Source organism: Tachypleus tridentatus, chromosome 5, assembly GCF_004210375.1.
Source record: "Tachypleus tridentatus isolate NWPU-2018 chromosome 5, ASM421037v1, whole genome shotgun sequence".
In the NCBI taxonomy this organism is placed as follows: domain Eukaryota; kingdom Metazoa; phylum Arthropoda; class Merostomata; order Xiphosura; family Limulidae; genus Tachypleus; species Tachypleus tridentatus.
This window is the reverse complement of record NC_134829.1, coordinates 32,336,019-32,362,949: the sequence shown is the minus strand read 5'-3', so window position 1 is coordinate 32,362,949 and position 26,931 is coordinate 32,336,019. Positions and strand designations below refer to the sequence as shown.

Sequence of the window (26,931 nt, the reverse complement as noted above, 5' to 3'; positions counted from 1 at the left end):
TTGTTATACTCTTATTAAGAATTTACTGAAGGATGTTATTTTTATGGAAGATTCATACATGTATACCAAACATTTACTGCATAAGGTGGTTATTGAGTGTCTATGCATATCTGTTTTCTTAGCATAAAGCTATGTTGTTTAACTACATTCAGATTATTCTACACTTTTCCTGATTGATCCTCCTGTTATAAAATTTAGTTAGTTCACTTGTATAATACTTTTACAGAAATCAGACTCACCTAAGAATGCCACACCTCTTCTAACTTTCTCTTTTGTACATATAGTAGACTATCTCATACATTTTTAATATTAAGAGAAATGTTTGCCTAGTTGACTTGTCTACAAATAATTCACAGAACTCACTTTGGGTAAAATAACAATAAATACACATTTCTAGACTTTGGCACATTACATATCTTTTCACCAAATGTTTTTTTTTCTTAAAGAACAATTATGTCTAAAACACTAATTCATTGTCTTCTTCTACTATATTTTATCTTTAACACACAAAGATACTGGATAATGCATTAACTACAAATACTGAAACTTTTAAGCACTTAGAATAAAACTATTGCAACTGAATATCAACCACTGTCATGGTTACATAGTCACTTAAGTGTATTTATTAAGGATTCAATAAAGAGTAACTTGGGTTTCAAAAAACTCCTCTTAGATTTTATTCTACAGGGTATATCATATGCTTGCTATAAATCAGAAATTTAGAGATATCAATATGCCAAAGAATACAGCAGTAGAAATTTGTTTTATTTTGTATTCATAGAAATAGAAAATTATCCCTATTCTTAAAGAAAAAAAACATTTATTCGTCAGCTATTGCCAATTCTGTTGATGGTGAAAGAAATAAATGTTCATATGGACAAACTTAGAGCAACATCAATAGATGAAAGAAGAGTGGATTAACTAATTATGCTTACATTTAAAAACAAAATATAATGCACTAGAAACTTTTATGCAAACATAAATAATACTCATGAATAACTAAAATTAATAATCATTAAACAGTACAGTTTTTACAGAAAATTATGATTTTCTTACACTAAAAATAATTACTGATAGGTTCTTACTTCTCACACTTTTCACAATCTTCCACTGCCCTTTCAAACACACTAAAAATAATTACTGATAGATTCTTACTTCTCACACTTTTCACAATCTTCCACTGCCCTTTTAAACACACTAAAAATAATTACTGATAGATTTTTACTTCTCACACTTTTCACAATCTTCCACTGCCCTTTTAAACACACTAAAAATAATTTTTTCCCATGCACTAGTATTCATACATCATACGCTCAAGCTGTTCATTTAGCATTCACAGAGCATGCAACAACCCTCTACCACATATAAGCAAGACACTTTCTCCTAGAGTAGCTGGCTCCCTCTGTACTACTTTATGAAATTAGGCTCAGAAGAAATAGAAGAACTCTGGAAGTGGGGAGGAAGGATGGGAAGTGTATGAAAGGAAGTATCTATCAGAAATCTATTTTCAGTGTAAAAAAATTATAACTCTGATAAAATGCTTGTCTGCTCTAACACAATAGCTAGATTCCCACAATAAGTAGGTTGAAGGACCAGTATAAAAAAAAAAGATTAAATGAGAGATCATTGTAGGAAGCATCCATCAAAGAAGGACAGAATTGTACAGGCTGCTCAGACACTATCCATCAAAGGAGGACATAACCAAATGGCGTAGGTAATAAGCAACAATGGCACGGTGAATAGTTTACATTTCAGACTGAATAATCTTCCCCAGAAGAAGATGAAAACTGCTTGAAACATGGTAATAGATCAAATCTGAAAAAAACATGATGTGATAAAGATGACACCATTCTGAAGAAAGGATAGACTAGGAAAACATCATAAGCTAAAGGACCCAACCTTTAAGAGTGATGGGGGAAAAGATTATGTGACAAAAAAAGGTTCCAGGGAATAAATAAACAGGAAAAGGAAATATGAAAGGAAGATCTATGAGCCACATAGCACTGCAGATCCCCCAAAAATACAGATAGCAATCTAGGACAGACCTAGAATAAATATGAGAAATGGAAGGGATGGAAAAGGGAGCAAAGGCAGAATCATCCTAACAAGTAGTGAAGTTCTCAGGAAAGAAAGAATTGTTGAGTATAGCCTAATACACGTACTGTAAGAAAGGATGCAGGAAACATCAGTCACAAAAGATCTGCCCTACAACTGCAAACCAGGAGGAGAATGAAACAGATCTAGAGGGTAAGCTCATAAAGGGCAAAGAGAGGTTGGAAAAGGCAAGAAGGATGGACAATGAGATCCCAATCAGGCACAAGACAGGTATGGTGAGAAAGAAATATGAAAGGATCATAACAAAATGAAAGACATCCTAATGAGATTGATAAATGAGAGAAGAAGAAAAAGGAAGAGCAAAACATATAACTGTAGATGCCTCCAAAAGAGGGAACCAAGGCTGAGCCACCAAGAGAAGTAAATACAAAGTGGTTTGAATGAGGGAGATTATTTTTCTGAGAACACACATAGTGGGCTCAGATAATGAACTTCATAGTTCAAAAACAAATGGACCTAGATTTGATACTTCCTTCTTGATAATGTTGAGATTACTGCAGAGTTGTCAGAATTGACCATAACCACCATCCCTCTCAGACGATGGAGGAAAGAAACATACTTTGATAAATAGCTCCAAACTATTGATATGAATTCCAACAACCAACTCTTGGAAATATCTTGGATACTGATAATATGTACCCAACCAAGAAAGTATGTTTTCTTATAGCAAAGCCACATTAGGCTATCTGCTGAGCCAACCAAGGGGAATCGAACCTCTGATTTTAGTGTTGTAAATCTGTAGACTTACTGCTGTGCTAGCAGGGGGCTAACCAACACAAAGAAGGATAACAGGTATGGATGAGGAAATAAAAGAAGAACACCAACCAGAGTATTGTTTCATTCCAACTACCAAGCATGGTCAGTCCAAAGGGAAGAAAGAACGATGATCAGTTGATCTCAAGGATTATTGATTATGGAAATCCTTTTGGAGAGAATGCATGGAAAGGAAGCCAACATTGCCCCCCCAAAGAGATAGAATCTCTCAAGCTGAAAAAAGAGAATCAGAGAATAGGGCTTTGGTAACCAACTTCTTTCTATCCTGAAAATGCAGTGAAGGAGGATTGGCCTGACTGAGGTAAAAATTGAAGAAACCCCCAAGTGAACCAGATAATGTGTAGGGAAAAGGATGAACTTCTTCACTGTGATTAACCAACACAATACAGCTATCACCTCCAAGAGCAAACAGGTATGGTAAGAAGAAACCAAAAATGAAGGAGCCAAACATCCATATAAAAACCCAGCTGAACAGGAAACACCAGCTTGATAACTTCCTTCGGAAGAACGTTTCTCATTGCCTCAGACAGATGACCACTTGAAACAGAATTACCTGGAGTAGGGAAAGAAACTGGAGACAAAGAGAGGAAGTGGCAATGAGAATTGAAGAGACAAAATTCACAGAACCTACAGATTGTTAGTGAATGTTTTCCAAATATTGACAAAACAGTAGATCCCGACTTCCTCAGGACCTGAACCTTACTGCATACTCACCTATAGTGCTGTTGACATTTGTAACAAGTAAGGGATAAACAGGAGGATAAAATGGGAACACTGAGGTGCAGGAAAATGACAGAGTGCAGAAGTGGAAAGATAGGAAACAGGAATAGGATCAGGAGATATGAAGTAGGATATACAATTTTGCAAGGGAAAATAGGAAAGTATTCAAATTGACCACATCAACACAGGACTCCAAAGAATTGGGAAGGAAGGTCTCCACAAATGGTATCAAGCAAAAATAGAACCATAATTAAAACAGAGGGAAACAAATTCCTGCAAGCAGCTCATCTCTCCCCAAAAAAGTCTCAACAACAAGCAGCCAGAAAAGTAGGAAAAGGGCCAATGAAGAAATCCTCACCAAAGTTAATCACAGAAAAGATCTGAGGTCATCCAAAAAATGTCTAGAGAAGGACAAAAAAGTGCAAATAGAAAAGGTAATGAAAAGTGTAAAAAAGTTTAAGATGAACCGTTTAAAAATGAAGATAATACAGAAGCCTTAAGATAAAAATCACAAAGGGGTAACAGTAGATCTAATTTTTGGGAATCCAAATAAGAATTTTAAGAGTGATGAAATGTTAAACTTGTCAAAACCTGGAGGATGTTGAAGCATACTAATCCTCACACTTAACTGTGATAAAAATGCTGAGCCCGAACCTCAATGTCAGCTAAATGGGTAGAACCAAACAATCTGAATTATGAATCTCACACTAAAGTAAACACATCACAGAAAACAGAAACAACATTAAAAATGTGAAAAACTCATGTAATTAATTGGAGAAAAAAGAGTAGAAAGTTCCCCAAAGGTGAAGAATCTGGCTATCTAAATCACACTTGTTTTTGAATATTCTTATCAGTCTGAAGAGGCACTAGCAATACAGCAGAAAAGGCCAAGAGATCATGGCTGTTCCTTTAATTTTATTCCTGCTTACTCTGTATGTGTCTTCTTTATCATGTGTACTAACCATCCACAACATGCAATATGTTTTTTATTCATCTTTATTGGAATCATGGATATTAAAGATATTTCTGTAATTATGCAACAAACAATTTAAATACTGTTGTTACAACATTTTAATAGTTTGTTATCAAGTAGTCAGGGTACTTACCTGTACCTGGGATTGCCTGTAGTATACAAGTTATGTGTGTCTTGGTAACAAAATTTTCTACAAATAAAAACTTACATGCCATTATTTTCATTGTGGATTTACACTGCAGAATGTTGCTTGTTATTTTGGATCATGTATTCTTGAAACTTTACTATATGGCAATATTAAGAATATATCATCAGCATGTCTTAAACAAATCATGGGCATCTTATCTTCAAAATGTTCCATGTAAAGACTACAAAGTACTAAGAGTATGGATGAGCCCATAGCTAGGTCTTCTTGTTGTTGATAGTATTTATCTTTATGTTAAAAAAAGCTGGGTTGATGCACAAGGTTTTGGGTAGTATTATCATGAAGATTGTGAGTCTAGGGTGTTCCATGAGTATATTATCACTTTCACAGATGACAGAGCATTTATAAAAAAAGTAGTGAGAATGCTGTCACAAAATACTAATTAATTGGTTTGTGACATAGTATATCTCTCCAATTAACTAAAGAACAGAAAAAGTAGTCTTGTTTCTAGAATATCAGGAAGACCATATATGTTTGGAGTTGTTCTGTGGCAGACTATCATTTGTTTCTGTTCCATTTTCTTTCTGATGTATTGTCAGGTGTTTATTTTTTGTGTATTAACAGTTGGGTTACATTTAACTTTCACATATATTATATATTAATCACCTTTAACTACAGTTTGGAATTTAGAAATTATTTGTCTATGATTACAGTTGTATTACCTCTTCTACTAAAGAAATTGTTATGGTGTCATCTCTCTTTACATTTCTAAAAGTATTTTGTTGTGTGTGTGATGTTATGATGGAGTTTACGTTTTGTAAATTTTTTACAATGTTAACTATTAAAATATGGATTACTAGCTATGATTTAATGCTATACTAAGTGATATAACATAAACAAACAAAAAGTAACTTAATTAAATTTTGAATGTAACCTGCTAAACACCTTGTGACAAGGACAGTAAAGAAAGACTGTGGCTAGAGAAGTGATTACAACTGAAAAATCACTAGACATTTTATTCTTCAAAAGCCAAGGAGACCAAATTGTGAAGAGAATGGTTAGGCCTCACAAAAAAAAGGAAAAAAAGGGGGGAATATATATTAATTTGAAAAATGATTTATGACAACCTTGTTCACTTGCTATGTCTTCAAGTCATTTTTTTCTCAGGTTAATTGATTGTTGCATTATTTTGTGTTTGGTATTTCTTGCAGTTTTGAAGTTTTACATCATATACCAGGAACTATTTTGTTCATGGAATGCCATGCTTGGTACAATTAAATATTAGCTTTTAAAGATGAATAAAAGTGCAAATAGAATTAAAACATATGATTTACACCTTTTTCAATCATGGATGTCTTTTCAAAGATTAAGACTTTTGGTGCTGGACTGCATTAAAATCATGAATGTTATAAAGATCCTGAGCAATATGTGCTAATTAAATCCACCAAACTATTCTTTTTTCTTCGGTATGGTGAGGCTCCAAAATTGTTTTAATATAACATACTTAATCTCTGGATATGGATAGGCTTAGTGTACATGCCCCACCTGTTTTTAATGTTGCATTAAAAATTAAGTTTTATATTATCTAAGATTTTTCTCAATTTCAAAAGGAAATATTTAAATATATTCTCAGTCTGCACTTTTCAGTCACATGACTTGATGGTGCTGTGTTTTCTCATGCATACATTTTTCTCTTCTGTTAGAAGAGTTTCAGATCATTTATTCAAGTAGAAACACGATATAATTATTGAGTTGTCAGGGTATAAACTTTCAGTCTCTTATGTTCTTCCTTTACTGAGATATCACTAAAGGTTTTCAACCCACGTTAACAGCCCTCTTCCATTTCCTCTGTCTTTTAAGGAATATATAATTCTGTCTAACAACAACTGAAGATTAGCAGATCTCATAAGCAGATGTGTCTTTCAAAAAGCATAGAGGTTGGGCCACCAAGAATGAGATAGGTCACAGATTCACACAGAATACAAATGTTTAATAAAAGTCAACACAAATTACAATGCAAGCAACAATACCTTATTATAAAATTCAAGTAATACACCAAATTACCCACAGGGCAAGTAATCATGTACTTGTAGAAAAACACCACCAAAAAAACAGTGTAGCTAGCTGGAGAGTCAAATATTTTATTAAACCAAAAAGCACCTGCTTGTGTGTTTTCTCTTCCTACCCATAACCTAGACTTGTATATCCTGAGTTTTACTACAATAATGCCCCAAAGTTAACATAAATCTACAGAGCTAACTCTAATACAAAAATAAATAAAGAAAATAATGCTAAACAAACTTAATGTTCACTCGTAGGTCAACTGACATTCATACTCAATAACTCATTCTTATGGGTGAATTCACCTGTTCATACAAGTAAAAACAGAAGTTAAACCTTTAGGCATGTACTTATGTTATGTTATACACTTCTTTGTTCATAACCTCTCTCAACAGGTAAGTTATGTTACATGTAGGTCAGTTTTTCGGAGGTGACTTGTGAATACAGATAATGAAATAATAAAGAACTTATTCTTATGGGTGAATTCACCTGTTCATACAAGTAAAAACAGAAGTTAAACCTTTAGGCATGTACTTATGTTATGTTATACACTTTTTTGTTCATAACCTCTCTCAACAGGTAAGTTATGTTACATGTAGGTCAGTTTTTCGGAGGTGACTTGTGAATACAGATAATGAAATAATAAAGTTTTTGCACACAATCAGTTTTTCTTTCCTCATGGTCACAAGATCATCACCTTTCCTGAGAAATGAGAGAGTTTCAAAGCTTCCAGCATGCCATTGTGGCCAACATTCATAGTACTATATCATCTTGTGTCTTGATTAGACAGTCCTTTAGCCAAGGACATACTAGTGCAATTAGTTTATAGATACAATTCATGCCCTGTATTAAAGTATGGTGTCATTACTTTCATATAAGCCTGTGGATGACTGATATATCATTACTATTTTCATTTTTACCTGCATAGAATGACCATTCAAGTACGTTTCCACTTTCTTCAGATAGTAAAACAGATTTTAATTCCCATTAATATGGTTTGGGTCCTTCAGTTACTCTCACAAAGTTCCTAATTTGTTATCTTATATAATTTACCACTACTGCTGTATTATATGTAGAATGAGTAAAATCAGTATATGGTACAATAATACATTTTTATCTTGCTCCTGACTTAGACAGTTATGTACTATGAACTGTAAGTTTGAAAAACAGTTGTGCAATTATAGTTTCTGCTTTTTGAAGTTCATTAGCAATATCAGTGGTGTATGTTCAAATGCTGAACTACATACCACACAAGCAGTACACTGATATTTTATAAATACTATCATTTCAAGCAGTTTTGTTTTGTTGTTGTCATACAAACTACACACCATACAAGTAGTACACTGATATTTTATAAATACTATCATTTCAAGCAGTTTTGTTTTGTTGTTGTCATACAAACTACATACCACACAAGTGGTACACTGATATTTTATAAATACTATCATTTCAAGCAGTTTTGTTTTGTTGTTGTCATACAAATTACATACCACACAAGTGGTACACTGATATTTTATAAATACTATCATTTCAAGCAGTTTTGTTTTGTTGTTGTCATACAAACTACATACCACACAAGTGGTACACTGATATTTTATAAATACTATCATTTCAAGCAGTTTTGTTTTGTTGTTGTCATACAAACTACATACCACACAAGTAGTACACTGATATTTTATAAATACTATCATTTCAAGCAGTTTTGTTGTGTTGTTGTCATACAAACTACATACCACACAAGCAGTACACTGATATTTTATAAATACTATCATTTCAAGCAGTTTTGTTTTGTTGTTGTCATACAAACTACATACCATACAAGTGGTACACTGATATTTTATAAATACTATCATTTCAAGCAGTTTTGTTGTGTTGTTGTCATACAAACTACATACCATACAAGTGGTATACTGATATTTTATAAATACTATCATTTCAAGCAGTTTTGTTTTGTTGTTGTCATACAAACTACATACCATACAAGTGGTACACTGATATTTTATAAATACTATCATTTCAAGCAGTTTTGTTGTGCTGTTGTCATACAAACTACATACCACACAAGTGGTATAACTGATATTTTATAAATACTATCATTTCAAGCAGTTTTGTTTTGTTGTTGTCATACAAACTACATACCATACAAGTGGTACACTGCTAGTTTATAAATACTATCATTTCAAGCAGTTTTGTTTTGTTGTTGTCATACAAACTACACACCATACAAGTAGTACACTGATATTTTATAAATACTATCATTTCAAGCAGTTTTGTTTTGTTGTTGTTGTATGATATTAGTACTTGGTGTACACTTCAAATACCTGAACATGTTCCATATCCCCCTGTAACTTACCCCAAAGCTGCAACAATTCCATATCACTAGCATCTTTATTAAGGATGAATGGACAACCTTGGCAAAAATAAGTCAAAATGCATCCTCTAAACAAGGTGCACTGAGGGACTAAAATATGTCTTTCCATTCTGATATTTCATTTTGTACTAAAAATAACTGATTATAAAGAAAGAAATGTACCTGCTGTTTTCTACCAAAAGGATATCTAAATTTAAATTAAGGAGAATACACATATATTTAGACTACACATCAGTTGCTGCTAAACAAGTCTTAAAATGTTTGATAAAACTTGTGTGAATACTACGATCTCAGTTAGTAAGACAAGAATACTAATCAAAAATACAATACAGAAACTTTTACAATATGAAAGTTCTGATTTTAATGATAACAGTATTCTGTACCACAGTATCAAGTGTACATCAGGTAAGAATTACATTTAAAGGTTAATAATTAAAATCAGAACTCGCCTACTTGCATTTTTGAATTAATTATACAGTTTAGTAGGTTCCTCACTAAACATTAAACACAAGTAAACTTATGCTATAAACCTCTATCACTCTACTTCAAAATATGTTTGGAGTTTAATGGTAAATTAAAACGACAAAATACAAATAAGAACTAAAGTTCTAGACATTATGGTAGAGTATTTCTTATAACTCATAAATGCCAAGTTTTGTTAAGTTATCAAAATAATATTTTGTTCAGTAATTTTATAAAAACTACAGCTGGTTTTATTAATGTACTCTCAATCATATCTTATTATATGTATTAATACTCTGTTTCATAATAAATGGTAATAAGGGACAAATAAATCTATAATAAAAATCATATACAAGTTATACTAAAATTATACTTTATAAAGATGTTTAAAATATATGTGAGACTTCATAGAAAACTACAGTGGGATAAAAGAATCATTCATTGAAAACATATGGCTTAATATCTTTCTATCTATATACATATTACATTGTATTATTTGTAATTAACTACTCCATAAGTGCTTATATGATTCTACAAACTATATAAGCACTTATGGATTAATTATTTACAAGCAATACAATTTAGTTTCTAATTGAAATTAGGATTATAAGTGGGTTTATAAAGAAATGGTTAATATTGTTTTTAATATGATTCTGCAAACTATATACCGTATTTTCCGCCTAATAAGCCGAATTTCTGGCCCTAAATTTTGGACCTGATTTTTGGGGGTCGGCTTATTGGCCGATCACTCCTTTCGGAAATTTCTTCTTCTTAGGAAATGTTTTTCTATTGAAAATCACCATAGGCGGTAATTTTGTCCCATCAGCAAAGCACGTTAAGACTACAGTGAAACGTTGTTTCTGGAATTTCATTGGTTACCTAATTACAGTGAGTGTAGCCAATAACGAATGACATATTGATTCCATCTCTGTCTCAATACGACACGTTCTGCTTTACTACAGAACGCCAATGATCACACACAACATGCATGCTGACGCTGAAACGAGACTAAGAAATCATTTTGAAGAAACTTGTCACTTCTTAAAAATGGCTTCGGCTTATTGGGCGGTAATAAGCAAAAACCCTCATTTTCAGAGCTGAAAATTGGCCTCGGCTTATTAACCGGAAAATACGGTAATCACTTATGGATTACTTATTTACAAGTAATACAATTTGGTTTCTTATTGAAATTAGTTTTATAAGTGGGTTTATAAAAAATGGTTAATATAGTTTTCAAACACTAAAGAAGTTTAATATAAAAGAAGTAATGTTTAAGTACTATAATCAATCATACTTGAAAAGTTTTCCATTCATATTACTAAATATTTCTTTCCTAAATAAATGACTGTATAATAAAAATATTTGTCAATCATAAAGCCACGAAGGAAAACTCAACTTGTCTCAAACTTAATTCTGTACGAGATGTTTAGAAAGTAATAAACTTCACTGAAAAACTATTTTACGATATCTAGTTTAGTCTGCACAACATACATTTCTATAAGATGCTGAATTTTCCAAAGATGTTTTTAGTAAAGTCCACTGCATATCTTATGATCAGTGACACATTAAGACACTGAGTGAAGTACAAACTAGTGCCCCCCCCCCACTTTCAGGAAAATACCATATAATTTAATAATGTACTGAATTTATTAACTATAACAAAAATGAAGGAAATATAAAATGAGAAACATATATTTCTTGAAAAAATAGTTCATTACTACTATTTTATTTCACATTCACATGCTCACAATGTGCAGAGGACCCCTGATGGTAACGGTATCTGAGCAACTGCTCCTTTTGCATTCACGTCATTATTACGCTCACAATGTGCAGAGGACCCCTGATGGTAATGGGCTCTGAGCAACTGCTCCTTTTGCATTCACGTTATTATTATTACGCTCACAATGTGCAGAGGACCCCTGATGGTAATGGGCTCTGAGCAACTGCTCTTTTTGGCCATTTCATAGCATGACCCTACTTTAAAAATCAACTAAACTCCTAATGTTTTGCTATTTCAACACTTATATACATAGAAATATATACATATATAGGGTAAACAGGAGTTATGTAATGAATGTATTTACTGCATTTCAGAGAAAGGAGCCTTGAGTCTGTCACAATAGTTAGAATTCCACTAGCCAAACAGTAGCACACATGGTCCCCAGCATAACTACACTTTTAAAAATACTTTGTTGATGGTTCTCAACCAAATGAACAAAGGTTCAGTCTAGTGGACCAATATCACACTGGAGAAGAAATGTTGACTATTATTCCTAATTTATTAAGTATATCTTTATGAAATGTGCCAAGTATTTTAGTAAAATGTACAACTTTGTTGTACACAAAAAAAATCAGATATGTTACAAAAGTATTTGTCCTGGTCATAAGTATGTAAAATGACATCAGTTTGACTCAGAATACAAGTCAAAGTGTAAGGGGTTCATCCATTATACAATCTGCATATTGCATGTGCATAACTTCCATGAGGTTTGCATGTTACATTGCTTGACCTCAAGAACCTTTAAAATTGCATGTATCTATATTTTTCATTATTCCTGTGCATTCTTCTGGTATTTATTCTCTTTTACCACAAACTGTCATAGTAGTATGTTTGGTATTTGGATCTTAAATTTAAGGACATTTAGTTGCTAGAAAGGGCTAAAAAAAAATTAAAAAAGCTAACAGAATGATTCCTTAGAAGGTTGTTATTATAGTTTTATAGAAGGACTAGTTAAGGTTTTGAAAATTATTTTCTTTTATGTTTAATGATATGTATAAGTTGTATTTTGAAGACAAAAGGATAATACTATATACATTTAAAATTTGAGAATGACAGACTGAGCTCCAGTTATGACAGTTTCATTTTTGTCATAAGATGAATGGCTCATGGAAACATAGTCATTTGCAGTAGTGAGACCAGCACTTTAAAAGGTTTATTTGTACAAAAACAGATGACTTATGTTCTAACCTTTTCATGTTAAAAACATACACACCAACTTCATAATATAAAACACTTTAAAAAAGTAAAAACAAATAAAACATTTAACAGCAAACAAGATTTTGTACTTATAATTATCACACATAACAATTAATGCAAATCAATAAAAAAATAATATGCTTGTAAATTTTTCATCTAATTACACAAATTCAATTATAAGAAACCAAACTCATTCTAACAAAAACTGTATTCTCGAAATTTCCAAATCTGAACAATACTATGATTACTTTCAGTGTATCGTACAGTACAACTCGCATCATGTTAGGGTAGTTAGGCTGTTCAAGAAGAAACAGTTTTAAGTTGTGTGAAAAATAGAGTATTAAAAGTAATAAAATATATTTTATAAAATCATAAGACTCCAAAGAAAACTTACTAATACTGAGAACCAAACAGTATCTTCTTTATGTGTTTATGGAATACTGACATAACTTATGTCATAAGTTAATAACTTCTAACACATAACTTGCAAACACAATTTATTTGATTTACACATTATGAATTATGTTAATTATCAGCTTATTGCAAGTTTTAGCAGAACAGCTATGTGCACTAAAATGTTTGTTTGTTGAACTTCACACAGAGGTACTCCAGGGTTATCTCTGCTGGCCATTCCTAAGTTTAATGAAACAGACTAGAAAGAAAGTCGTTATTCAACACCATCAGCCATCAACTCTTGTGGTTAAACTGTTACCTTGTGATTATCCTACGGCCAAAAGAGCGAGCATAATCGGACAAACTGAACGGCATTGTTCACACGGATTTATTACATATCAATTTTGGTTCAGTGTCAGTAATAGTTACCTCCAACTCACAGGAACTGATTTTATTCATAGAATACAACTGAAATAAATCCCCTAACTGTACACCTGTGAATATTTTAAATTTATATTAACAATTAATACCTGCGCACATTGGAATTTGAACTGATCGGTATCAGCCTCATTGGTTTATATAATCTCCAAGTTGGTTTATTATTAAAGCTATTTATAAACAGTTTTAAAACACTCAAATTAAAATTGCTGTGTAAAAGGAACACGGAAATTGTTTTCTTTAACACTGACAGTTATCGAGATTTTCAGTATATCATCTATTTGCACTGAATTTGAAATGGCTAACAGATTAACGATTTAATGTTAAAGTTGTGCGTGCCAACTGATTTTTTTTAAATTATTACGTGACAACTATAAATAATTGTTATTCCTTCATTCTTTATGGAACATGTAAGCCTACCTCTTTTGCTAGGAATTCAATCACACATAATTACAGAACGTAGTGTAAGAGCCGAGTTTTAAAAATATCCGACTAACTTTTACTAAAGTCCTGGTTTAGTAAACTACAACAAACTACTGCTACAACCAGTTGAATAAAGAAAAAAATAGTAAACTGTAAAAACAAGAAAAATGCAAAATAAAACTTCCAAACAGTAGAGACACAAGTTTTATCACTTACAAGTAAAAAAACAAACAAACTAAAAGGACACCAAAATAAAATAAAACAATAAATAAATCGGATCCTGCAAAAATTAACGGATAACGGTAATCCTAAGTATCTGCACGTTACTAAGTTACGGTTGTAACTTGCTGTTACTTCTAGGCTGTTTCAACATTGGATCTTGCTCTCTGTATGACATCTTGCAATTTTCTTTTTCGCCCATCCACGGTTTGAATTGATACTGTTGGATATTTCGTCAGTCGGTCACAAGAAAGGAAGATCTCTCATCCTAGGTGGCTTTTGTTGTTATTGTTTAACTTTGCGCAAAGCTACACGAGGGGTATTTGCGCTAGCAGTCTAATTTAACAGTGTAAGATTAGAGGAAAGGTATTTAGTCATCACCACCCACGGCCAAATCTTGGGCTATTTTTCTACCAACGAATAGTGGGATTGACCGCAACTTTATAATGCCCCCCGGCTGAAAGGTCGAACTTGCGACCTCAGATTGTGAGTCAAGTGCCCTAACCACCTGGCAGTGTCGGGCACGTCTCAAACAGAGTTTGTTTGACCTTTAACCTATATAGTCATGGATAGAGAAGTTTTTTATTGCAAGAAAAAAATCGGGTATATGACTGCATGTCCGAAGTCCAATAATTTTTTGTTGTAGGCAAATATTTCTCTACTTATATTTGTATTTACTCTTCCAGTAATATCAGACTGAGAATAATATGGAGTTGTAAATATATGTTTAATTCCTGTAGCTATACAATTTTCATCCATCAAATGAGACACAATTTGAGGTCCATTATCGCTTATAAATCTTTGGAATGCCATATTTACAAAAGTATTCATTAATTTTTTTATCCCATTATCACTTTAACAGTTATTTGTTTGAAAATATAATTCGACTCATTTACTTAAATAATCTGTTATAACCAACAAAGAGCTATATTCGGTAGTAGATTTAGGACAAAGTCCCACGATATTTTCTCCTATTATCACACTAAGCTCAAATAGTTAAACAACCACACACCAGGTCCTCGCAGAGCACAAGGATGAAATTTATTTTTTGTAGGCCATGTAGGGCTTATGTAACTTTTAGTTTGTTGTAATATTTTTTTCTTTTCCAAATGTTTCACCTTTGATTATATATCATTAAAACCTAATTATAAAAATTTGTTTTGGCCACCTTCACCTTTATTCTTAAATAAATAATTACTGTGAGGGGTGCGAGAACATATGAAAATTTTTTAGGGGTTCGGGGCATAAAAAAGGTTGGGAACCACTACTCTTGACCAAATGAATTCTGGGTTAGTGGGAAAACTATATCGGTAAAGATCAACTATATCAAATGAATTTAAAACTTTGTATAATACTGTTTGGGATATGTTATTAATGTGATGAAATGGGTATTTATCTAACCTTTCGTTTAAAACAATTGAAATCACCCATTACAATGAAAAAATCAGAAGGTATATGAAATTTTAAGTTACTGAAAAATGTACAGTGTTCTGCACAATAATTTGATGCATAAATGTTAACTGTAAAATGTTTAACACTGTAAGTGAATGATAAAACTATCTTACGACCTACTCCACTAATATGATAATTAATATCACTAATATCTTGACCCTTGCGAATTAAAATTGCAACACCTTTTCGATCTAGTTCAGTACAGTCACTGTAACTTAACTCGATCAACAAAAGCATCATACCAGAATGTTTCCTGTAAGCAAATAATATCGTATTTTCTCATTTTAAGGAATGTTAAAACTTTTTCTTGCTTAAACACATCAGATTACCTGTTGACATTGACAGTTCATAATTTTAACTGGAAAACTACGTTATGTTTCCTGTTATTCTCCTTGAGACGAACCTGTTTTACTTTTGTATCTTCTTGTAGTTTATTTACATCAATCGATATCCATTTTCTTGTTTAATTCGTATAATACATAACATTATATTCTTTTCCATTTTCGGTAGAAATTATAACATATGTTTCTGATTCTGTATTAGTGGTGGGGTAATTCTCCAACGATTCTTCTTATCTCTTGTTGTCAACAAACGATTGTACGTTAGGACTGTTTGTTTGTTCTGAATTTTCGCGCAATGCTACTCGAGGGCTAGCCATCCCTAATTTAGCAGTGTAAGACTAGAGGGAGGGCAGCTAGTCATCGCTACCCACCGCCAACTCTTGGGCTACTGTTTTACCAACGAATAGTGGGATTGACCGTCACATTATAATGCCCCCACGGCTGAAAGGGCGAGCATGTTTGGTGCGACGGGGATTCGAACCCGCGACCCTCAGATTACGAATTGAACGCCTTAACCCACCTCGCCATGCTGGGCCTGTACGTTAGGAACTTGAGAAATTAAAGCAGGCGATTCAGAAGGCTTTTCTTTTTCGATATTAGTAAGTTGATTACTAGTGTTATTGCAATCTTGCGCAATATGTCCGATCTCTCCACATTTCCTACATTTACGCGTGGGACAGTTGTTGTACAAATGATCATCAGCCAGACATCTATTACCCATTTTTATCTGATCATTGTGTTTTATTTGATAGAATGCAGCCTTTTCGACTGGATCTATAAGGCGAATAGCATACGGTAAAGATGATACACCTGTTGGTAACTGAAAGCGTACATGCCTAATTCCTGTATAGATACCATTAATACGTTTCTACACAATCGGGCCTTTTAGAGTGCAACCTAGTTCGATTAATTTGTCCTTAATTTGATTATCATCATTCTGCAAAATAAACGTAACTTCTAATCCTCCAGGTCTTGGAACGATTGCCGAGATTTATGCATCACTATATTCTGCACATATTTGCCGGAACACATCTGGTAGTCAATATTATCAAAATGCAAAAAAAACAGAACGCTTCACACACGATCTAATATCACACATATCATCACCCCTCATTATTTCACCTTCCACCCCTTCAGAAAAAAGCATAATGGTCCGTGCAATAAATAAATCGGAATATTAAACTTAACAACAATTAATGTAGCGTATCTAACGTAAAGTGATTACTACAGGAATAGAATTTAAAACGAACTTCAACGGAAAGAAAACTAACTTCGAAATACTTCAGAAGCGTAACCTTAAACGCGGAGCTCACACACCTGTCCATGCCAGGCCTGTCTTGAATAAGAATGATTAATATTTGTACATTTGTTTAGTAATTGTTGTCTTATCATACTAATAATCAGTCAGGTTTATTTTTTAATTTAAAGGGTTAAACATAACCTATTTATTAATGTTTCCTGACATCGAATCCTGTAATTTCAGTTTGTACAGTGTGTTCGGACAGTCAGTGTACACTTATATATTTATTGCGATGTGGAACAGGTGTATCTGGGAATTTTTCAGCAAATCGTTGTCGCATCACATCTGTGTATCCACCACCTTCTCGGAATACGTGTTCGACGAGCCATACACGTTCTTCAGTTGTTAAAACTATATTGGGATCAAAATATGAAATATAATAACATATGATTATAAAACTGCACAGTGACTTTCCGAACACCCTGTATAATAGCTCGTTACTTCAAAAACACATTCTGCACTTTTGGTCACTAATACGCTGTAAAGTGACCGTCAAATCCCTTTATTCTAGCAAAGAAGATTAACCTAAGAGTTGGTGTTGGTTGTTCTTAAAGTGCATTTCCTTCAGTCTATTAGTTTAAAACTGATGACCAACATGAGCATATAAAACTTGTATAGCTTTATGCAATCAACGTGATTCAGTACGTATTGAAGATGTTAAGACACATAGTCTGTCAGTTTAACAAAGCAAAAATTTTCTTCTAAATGCAGAAACGGTTGCTACCTACAGATATCGCATATAAACTATTCCATTCTTTACACAGAAAATAATAACATAACAGCGACATGTTTTGTCTCTTTATACTGCAGTTATTTCAATGCTTATGATTTATGTATGTGGTTGTAGAAGATATGAAATAAAAAGCAGAATATAGCTCGGTGATTTATATTTAATTTTTGCCATTATTATTAGTAGTTACATGTTGTAGTTGAAAAGATAAGTTGCCCAAAGACTCATTTAGTCTTCTTTAAACCTATACGATTATCAAATAACAACTTTGGTGATTTTATTAATTTAATTACAATAATTAATTAGAAGAATGCCCTTGTAACTATCATTATTTGTGATTTTAATCCTAAAAATACCGACTTATTTTTTAAACGTATTATCTTTTAGGTCCTACGTGAATCATCATACTGAGTAACTTCATATCTTTACATTTACTAGTGTAAAGAATTAAGCAAAAAAAAAATTTACTTCGAAGGACGTAGTCGGTTTTTCTTCTAGTATACTTTAATTGCCACGTGATCTTCTGGTTGTTTTGTCGGTTGATTATTACTTAACGGGTCCGGCATGGCCAAGCGTGTTAAGGCGTGCAACTCATAATCTGAGGGTCGGGGGTTCGCATCCCCATCGCGCCAAACATGCTCGCCTTTTCAGCCGCGGAGGCGTTATAAAGGTGACGGTCAATCCTACTATTCGTTAGTAAAAGAGTAGCCCAAGAGTTGGCGGTGGGTGGTGATAACTAGCTGCCTTCCCTCTAGTCTTACACTGCTAAATTAGGGACAGCTAACGCAGATAAACCTGAAGTAGCTTTGTGCGAATTTGAAAAACAAACAAACTTATTACTTAACTAGATTTGTCTACTCACTTCTCTCTTGTACGAGGTATTAATGGCCCGGTGGCTAAGGTACTCGCCTCGTAATCCGAGAATCGCGGGTTCGAATCTCTGTTATACCAAACATACTCGCCCTTTCAGTCGTGAGGGCGTTATAATGTGACAGTTAATCCTACTATTCGTCGGTAAAAAGAGTAGCCCAAGAGTTGGGAGTGGGTGGTGATGATTAGAGCTGCCTTCCATCTGGTCTTATATTTCTAAACTAGGGACGATTAGCACAGGTAGTCCTCGTGTAACTTCACGCGAAATTCAAACCAAACAACGTATTAATAAACGGTATCGAAACATGCCAGTTTTAAACGTGTGCAGGAAGATTAACTCTTGAAATAAATGTCTGGGCTAGAGTTTTTAAACTTGTGTCCTGTTTGAAATTTGTCGATCCTGTTACAGGTGTAAGAAGGAATCACTTATTATTGCTCAAAATTGAGTTCCATGTTGTTTCTGAAAGAATGTATAATAAATGTTATGTAGTAATACAGGGTCAATATTTATAGGATTACGGTGCTGCTACTCGTTCCCTTACTACAATCTCTAGCCTTCCGGATAGAGAAGGGATTTATAAACTGACTCTCAAAATTTTATTTTAGTGCATATTATATGCTATTCATTTCAAATAAAGTGGTCCTTCATTAGGCCTGATTTGACATATGTATATTAGTCTACGCTAAAAAGTACTGTTTACCTTTGAATAATACTTGCGGATGATTCTTATAACTACATTTTACTTTTATATGAGATGCTAAACTAAATGATTTAAAAATAAATGTTTTGTGAAAACTTATTTAAATGTTTAGTTTCTGAATTAATATAATAAAAACTGGGACGACTTGTGTTGTTCAAAACAGCTTTGAATACATTCGATGTAACTTTCACTGATAATTTGAAACGTGGTTTATATACTCTGTTAATTAATTATATTTATCATTTTATGTTCGCTTCTTTATGTAATTTGAGAATAATTGTATTTTCGCTAGATAAATATATCAGCTACCATTTCATAATAAAATCCAAACATATTACTTGCTAGAAGCTGTAGTTAAAGTGATATTTTAACTAATCTGAGCTATTCTCGAAGTTTATAAAAAGAATTTAATGTTATATTATTTGAATAGAATGTGACTTTCTTATTCACGTATACTCGTGTCTCGAAAAAGGTGGATACAGTATTGACAGCCTCTCGCTAGTACAGTGGTAAGTATACAGATTTACAACGCTAAAATCAGGGGTTCGATTCCCCTCGGTGGGCTCAGCAGATAGCTCCATGTTGCTTTGCTTTAAGAACACACACGCACAATTGTAGTACTCTATTATTCTTAATAGAATAATTTCTACAGTAAGTTTCACTCATGTCACATGTATTTACAGGTGTATAACATGATTCCATGTATAGAAAGACCTTGAATTTTTTAAGCAAATTGTTTTTGTTTGGCGCCCGCGTCGCGCTAAACATGCTCGCCCTCCCAGCCGTGGGGGCGTATAATGTGACAGTCAATCCCACTATTCGTTGGTAAAAGAGTAGCCCAAGAGTTGGCGGTGGGTGGTGATGACTAGCTGCCTTCCCTCTAGTCTTACACTGCCAAATTAGGGACGGCTAGCACAGATAGCCCTCGAGTAGCTTTGTGCGAAATTCCAAAACAAACAAACAAACAAACAGTTTTGGTTTGTTTGTTTGTTTTGAGGATCGGTTTGGCTTTTCTAGTAGAAAACAAACAAATTGTCTGGAATTTCGGAACATCGGACGACATTGTCAAGTAACTTTAGAATGTTACTTTTGTGAAGAAATTCTCAGAAGTTATTTTTAAACTACGCTAACATGCGCTTTGATGTAATCAACACAACAACAAGTGCAATTTTCCGTTGTTCAAACGTTACAGACATATTAATGTGACATAGCTTAAATCATAAACATGTAATAAACAACTTTTTAAAGTTTTCGTCAGAGGAGAACTTCTTTTCTGTTACAAAAAAAAAACACCTTAAGATATAGTGATCTCAAAACATCTTCACATAATTAGTGTACGTTACACAAACTAACTCTTTTGATATAATACTAGAAATATTTTAGTATTGCGACAAGACCGATTCATTTCAAATAAAAATCACTTGATTAATTGTAATTAGCATATAAGATGAATATCTTATAGTCATGAAGAATCGATACAAATGATACAATTATAAATATGTTATTGTAATGCAGTTGGTGGCAGAATGTCAACACAATTATTTAAAGACAAACAACATAGCTTTGATTAAATATACTTTTAACCATGGATTGCTTACTGGAAATTTATCTCTGAACTCGTGTATTATACTAGAGGTACAGTCAGGAATTGTTTTAAGTGTAAAAAATATATATTCTCTTATACACTGGCAAATATTGTTTTTATCATTGAATCAACTTGTCTAATTTTAATTTGCTGATTCATATTCACAGGCTTAATGAAGGACCACTTTATTTGAAATGAATAGCATATAATATGCACTAAAATAAAATTTTAAGAGTCAGTTTATAAATCCCTTCTCTATCCGAAAGGCTAGAGATTGTAGTAAGGGAACAAGTAGCAGCACCGTAATCCTATAAATATTGACGCTGTATTACTACATAACATTTATTATACATTCTTTCAGAAACAACATGGAACTCAATTTTGAGCAATAATAAGTGATTCCTTCTTACACCTGTAACAGGATCGACAAATTTCAAACAGGACACAAGTTTAAAAACTCTAGCCCAGACATTTATTTCAAGAGTTAATCTTCCTGCACACGTTTAAAACTGGTATGTTTCGATACCGTTTATTAATACGTTGTTTGGTTTGAATTTCGCGTGAAGTTACACGAGGACTACCTGTGCTAATCGTCCCTAGTTCAGAAATATAAGACCAGATGGAAGGCAGCTCTAATCATCACCACCCACTCCCAACTCTTGGGCTACTCTTTTACTGACGAATAGTAGGATTAACTGTCACATTATAACGCCCTCACGACTGAAAGGGCGAGTATGTTTGGTATAAAAGAGATTCGAACCCGCGATCCTCGGATTACGAGGCGAGTACCTTAGCCACCGGGCCATTAATACCTCGTACAAGAGAGAAGTGAGTAGACAAATCTAGTTAAGTAATAAGTAACTATTCGTTGGTAAAAGAGTAGCCCAAGAGTTGGCGGTCGGTGGTGATGGCTAGCTGCCTTCCCTCTGGTCTTACACTGCTAAATTAGGGACGGCTAACACAGATAGCCCTCGAGTAGCTTTGTGCGAAATTCAAAAAACAAACAAACAACCAAACTAACTAATTCGCTCAAATAGAACCGTTCGTAATTTTCAAAATATCGGAAAACTACTGATATTTAACGATAAATAAGTGTTTATCACAAATATATAGCTTTCAAGGCTGGATACGTTTCGATTAATGCTTTCTTTTCCGACTCGGCATGGCCAGGTGGTTAAGGCACTCGACTCGTAATCCGACGGTCGCGGGTTCGAATACCCGTAACACCAAACATGCTCGCCCTTTCAGCCGTGGGGTCGTTATAATGTAATGATCAATCCCACTATTCGTTGGTAAAAGAGTAGCCCAAGAGTTGGCGGTGGGTGGTGATGACTAGCTACCTTCCCTCTAGTCTTACACTGCAAAATTAGGGACGGCTAGCACAGATAGCTCTCGAGTAGCTTTGTGCGAAATTCAAAAACAAACAAACAAAAAAACATATATGTGGGTCGATTGTTTCTGGTTGTTATATTATTACTTGAGTCAAAGCATTTTATTACTTGATAGTTGTAACTGACTAAATTATCTCACCATTCTCAGTTTTGTGTAATCAAAACGTACAATATTTGTTTGAATTAGGGCTACTTACTTTAAAAGAAAGAACATCAAAAAGAAAAGGTTCACAAAGGAATAAATATGAAATACTTATTTCGTATGAGAAAATGAAATAATATCTTATTAAATTACATATATGAGAAAATACTGAACTTTTTTCCTCATTATTTTTGTTTAACATTCATCTATAATGCTATATTGTGCTGAGTTTTCCGAAAATGTATATATATGTATATATGTTTTTCTTCGTGATAATTTTGTTCTCTCTCACACAGGTACAGGATATATACATAATCTGTAGAAGGCTGAAATCATGTGGCCAGTGAATAGCACAACTGTGGCCAGCTCGAATTTAGGAATGAACTTTTCCATAATTTATTTTTTATCGCACATTTGGTAATCAACAAATGTATTTCTCACGTCATGGTTAATGTCATGCGCTTCATCACTGCCACAAACACCGCCCATTTTGTAACGTCAGTCTGGTTGAGATGTTTGTTATCGAGTGTGCGTTGTTTTTCATGCGCTTGCAAACATACTTTTATTGTGCAACTTTCAATTGTTTAAATATATTTTGTTTTTAATCTTATAATTTGGATAAGTGGAAAATTCGAAAACGAAAGAATCCAGATGATGGTGAACATTCAGAAAATAAAGATAATTTTATTGATTCTGACATTACTGTCGAAAAGAGAATGGCGCGTGACAGGGAAAACGTGAATGTGATGAAAGTTGAAATTTGTAGTGATTGAAGCAATAAGCCAGTGTGTCTTTTGTGAAACAAAGTATTTAGGAATAATAAAGTATACAACCTTAAGCAACACCTTAACAATTTTCAGAACATATTTGATGTAAAATTTCCAGTTGATAGCAAAAATCGTATGAATGAAATTATCCGTCTGAAAGCACAACTTCATGAACAAAAGAGAGGTCTGAAAAGATGTTTATCATCGATAGAACTAGTTACGTTAGCTAGCTATAAAATAGCTTGGATTCTAGTCTTAAAAAAATCATTTTCTGTGCTGAACTAGTAAAAGAAATATTGATTGCAGTCATTGAAAATCTGTTGGAGAATTATGATTCAAAAATAAAGGATGATATTCTTCAAAAGGTAAATAATGTGCAATTAAGTTGAAGAACAATTGTCGGCAGAATGCTTGAGTTTGCGAAAGTCATAGGAAATCAGTTGCTTGAACAACTAAAACATTGTATTTTTCTTTAGCACCAGATGAGTGAACAGATGTTAGTGACACTGCACATTTGATATTTTGGGCTCGATATGTAACTTCAGGTCTTTAAGTGGGGGAAGAAATGCTTGGCCTTTGTGAATTACGAGATTGAACATTTGGAAAAAAACATCTTTGAAAAATTTCTTGAAATGTCAAAAAAAATTCAATCTGAATTTTAAAAAAACTGGTTTCTGTCACAAGCATTTAATTGAAAATAATGTGAAGTCCACGCTGCCATCTTTCCACTGTATTTTGCATCAGGAAAGTTTTGTGCTCAGATGTATAAAAGTTATGAATTGAAAAATTTGATGGACATTGTTGTAAAAATTATATTCGAAGCTCTCTCACCCATCGATAGTTTGTTGAGTTTTTGAATAAAAGCAGTGACTGTACTTTTGATGATCAAACGGATTTTACAAATGCAAGATGATTAAGCAGAGGAAGTTATGGAACGAGTTACTTCCTTATTTCCTCAAATAAAAGAGTATCTTGTTCAAAAATGTAAGATTGAAAATTTCCCTGAAATTAAAACTCTGTCATGGCAGTGTGGTTTGCACTTTGTGTGGCATGATGGCTCTCTTGAATAAATTGTACTTAATTCCAAAACGATCAATGAATAATTTGAATACGAAGCTTCAGGAAAGAGCTAAAATAATAAGCGAGCAATCACAGACCCTTCATGAATTTCAATTAAAGCTAAACCTCGTTGCAGAACAATTACAAAAGAATGATTTGACACATTTTGCAAAGTTGAATAGTTTTCTAGAAAATAATAATCACTACGATTTCTCTGATGCTAAAGATGATCTCTATGTAAACTGGATAAAAATCTATCTTAAACATTTAAATCGTGTTTTAAAAATTTGAAATTGATATTTGAATTTTTGCATGGTCCATTTCAATTTGACTTACGAAATTTCGGTGAGGAAATTACATCTTTATTATCTTTGGATAAGTGTGGATTTGAAGGCGAGATGCTAACCCTGCAAAATATACACGTAAAATGTAAACAAAAATCTTCCTTCAGAGAGATATGGCTCACTATTTTGATAAACGAGAGGCTTATAAATTTAAAAATAGTGATTTCAAAATTATTTGCCATCTTTGTATCCACATGGGTGTGTCAATATATTCTACGCTAGATTTTCCCAAGTCTAGATACAGATCTCAGCTTACTGACAAATTTAGAAGCACAGCTAAGACGCTCATTATATGTAAAAAACGGCTCATTTGGATTGAGAAATTTTTTTTACATCATCGTCAAATTCACAATGAAAGAATGAGGTAACTGACCACTATTTGTTCGCTCCTCTACGTAAAAAATTTGCTGAACCCAAACGAGCCGTTTTTACATATATATTTTTCTCTACAAGTCGGTTTTCTCGACATCACTGATTAAAATGCTCATTGTTATATTAATATCTTAAATCAAATTTCACGAAACTATTTGATGAAAACCCCCATCAATTTTCACATTGATTGTTAGTTGAAATTCAATTATTTTGATTAAACTAACAAATTTCAATATTTTTTTTTAATAGTCTGGCCAACGTGATTTTCATCAGCCACAGTTGTGGCTACTATGGAAAATAAGTTGCTCACACCTGCTCTGAAATGTCCGAGTTCTAGACATCTTAATTACGAAACTGTCCAATATATAATTACCTTATCTAACCATTTGTTTTGACAAAGCATCCGTCAAATTTCTCAAATATAATGTATTTCACGATAAGAATAAAATATTTGTACAATAGAAAGTGCCTAAAATAAAGTATTGCATGTGACTGACACGAGACTTCCACATGTGACACATGTTACACTTCGTCGAAATGAAAGTTGCTGCATGACAAATCCTGACATCATGAATCATTCGTGTTATATTTCACGCATCGTCTACGTTTCATACCAAAACGTGCATAACGCATCTCCCCACGTTACATGTCAAGAGGTATGTCCCATATCTTTCCAGTCAAACAGAAGTCACGCATCTTTCATGTTTTATATTTAGCACTACATCACGAATCTTCCAAGTTCCACATCAAGCAGTGTATTACGTATCTTTCGGGTTTTCTTTTTGTTATTCATTCAAACTTATTTACCAATACATACGTTTTTGTTAAAACCATCTTGCAAAACTTCTTATGCAAGAGGCTTCTGGCTAAACAGATGCATTCTTCTTTGGATATGACTTAAAAACACGCTAAACCTAATGATTCTTAATTCTTAAAAGTTTACCACAAAATAATTATTTAGCCTTTCATAATTGCATCGTGCACGAATTTTAGGTTTTATTATTTAAGTGTGTGTTAAACGTCATGCTTTACTTCATTTATCAAGCAGCTGAAAAATAGGAACTGAAGAACTAGCATGTTATTTTTAAGAAATGTAACTGTTCATCTTTCTGTTGTGATGCCATGTAGTCTGCTGTTGATATTTAAGATGGGAAAATTATGTTTAACAGTAAAATCTAGTTACACATGTTAAATCTTGGGATGCAGCCACTGATTGAACTGAGAAAAAACATCGTGATTTAAGCATGTAAATATTATCAAAGACAGGAATAAGACGTTATTTCGATGTACTTGCTCTAACTACAAATCGTAAAATACCAAATAACCAAACAATGAAACAACTGCCCAGACCTTTGTGTAAAACGATTTAATGAAATTGTAATTCGAGAATTGCAGTAGCTTGGAGCACACAGTTTGTATGAACAATAAAATAACATATCATTTCGGTCGATAATTCTCACATGCTCAAATCGAGAAATAGTTACAGAGTCATTCGACGGGAATCAAAGTCTAAAAACAGTACAACGGCAGTAACAATGAACATTTGACACATGTTTGTTCTGCACCAAACATTTAATTATTGGACGTTTCAGAATATACATATTCCATCTACAGCAAGCTATATTGAACATGGTAAATTATTAAGTACAAACATTTTATAAAGCTTAAACGTTCTATAAAAGTAATTAAAATAAAAGTATGAAGTAAAATAAAGAGACAATCGAATAAACAGAAGAAAATAATACAACAATATTATACAAGTATGTAGAAAAATACAAAACTTCACTACAGTTAAGTTATTATTTA

General features: G+C 33.1%; 1 protein-coding gene across 5 annotated transcripts in view; it reads right to left on the bottom strand.

Moving 5' to 3' along the window:
* Nucleotides 1–14,437, bottom strand: part of LOC143250859 (uncharacterized) — a 33,332-nt gene extending 18,895 nt beyond the window's left edge. The window contains exon 1 of one of the 5 annotated variants that reach the window (XM_076501971.1): nucleotides 14,207–14,437. In XM_076501971.1, coding sequence (XP_076358086.1) covers nucleotides 14,207–14,273 — 67 coding nt within the window. In that variant the 5' untranslated portion in view covers nucleotides 14,274–14,437. Of the gene's footprint in view, nucleotides 1–13,310; nucleotides 13,435–13,521; nucleotides 13,547–13,849; nucleotides 14,049–14,206 lie in introns of those variants that run through there. The other 4 variants (XM_076501969.1, XM_076501972.1, XM_076501970.1 and 1 more) reach the window with 4 other exon arrangements.
* Nucleotides 14,438–26,931: the final 12,494 nt, after the last annotated feature.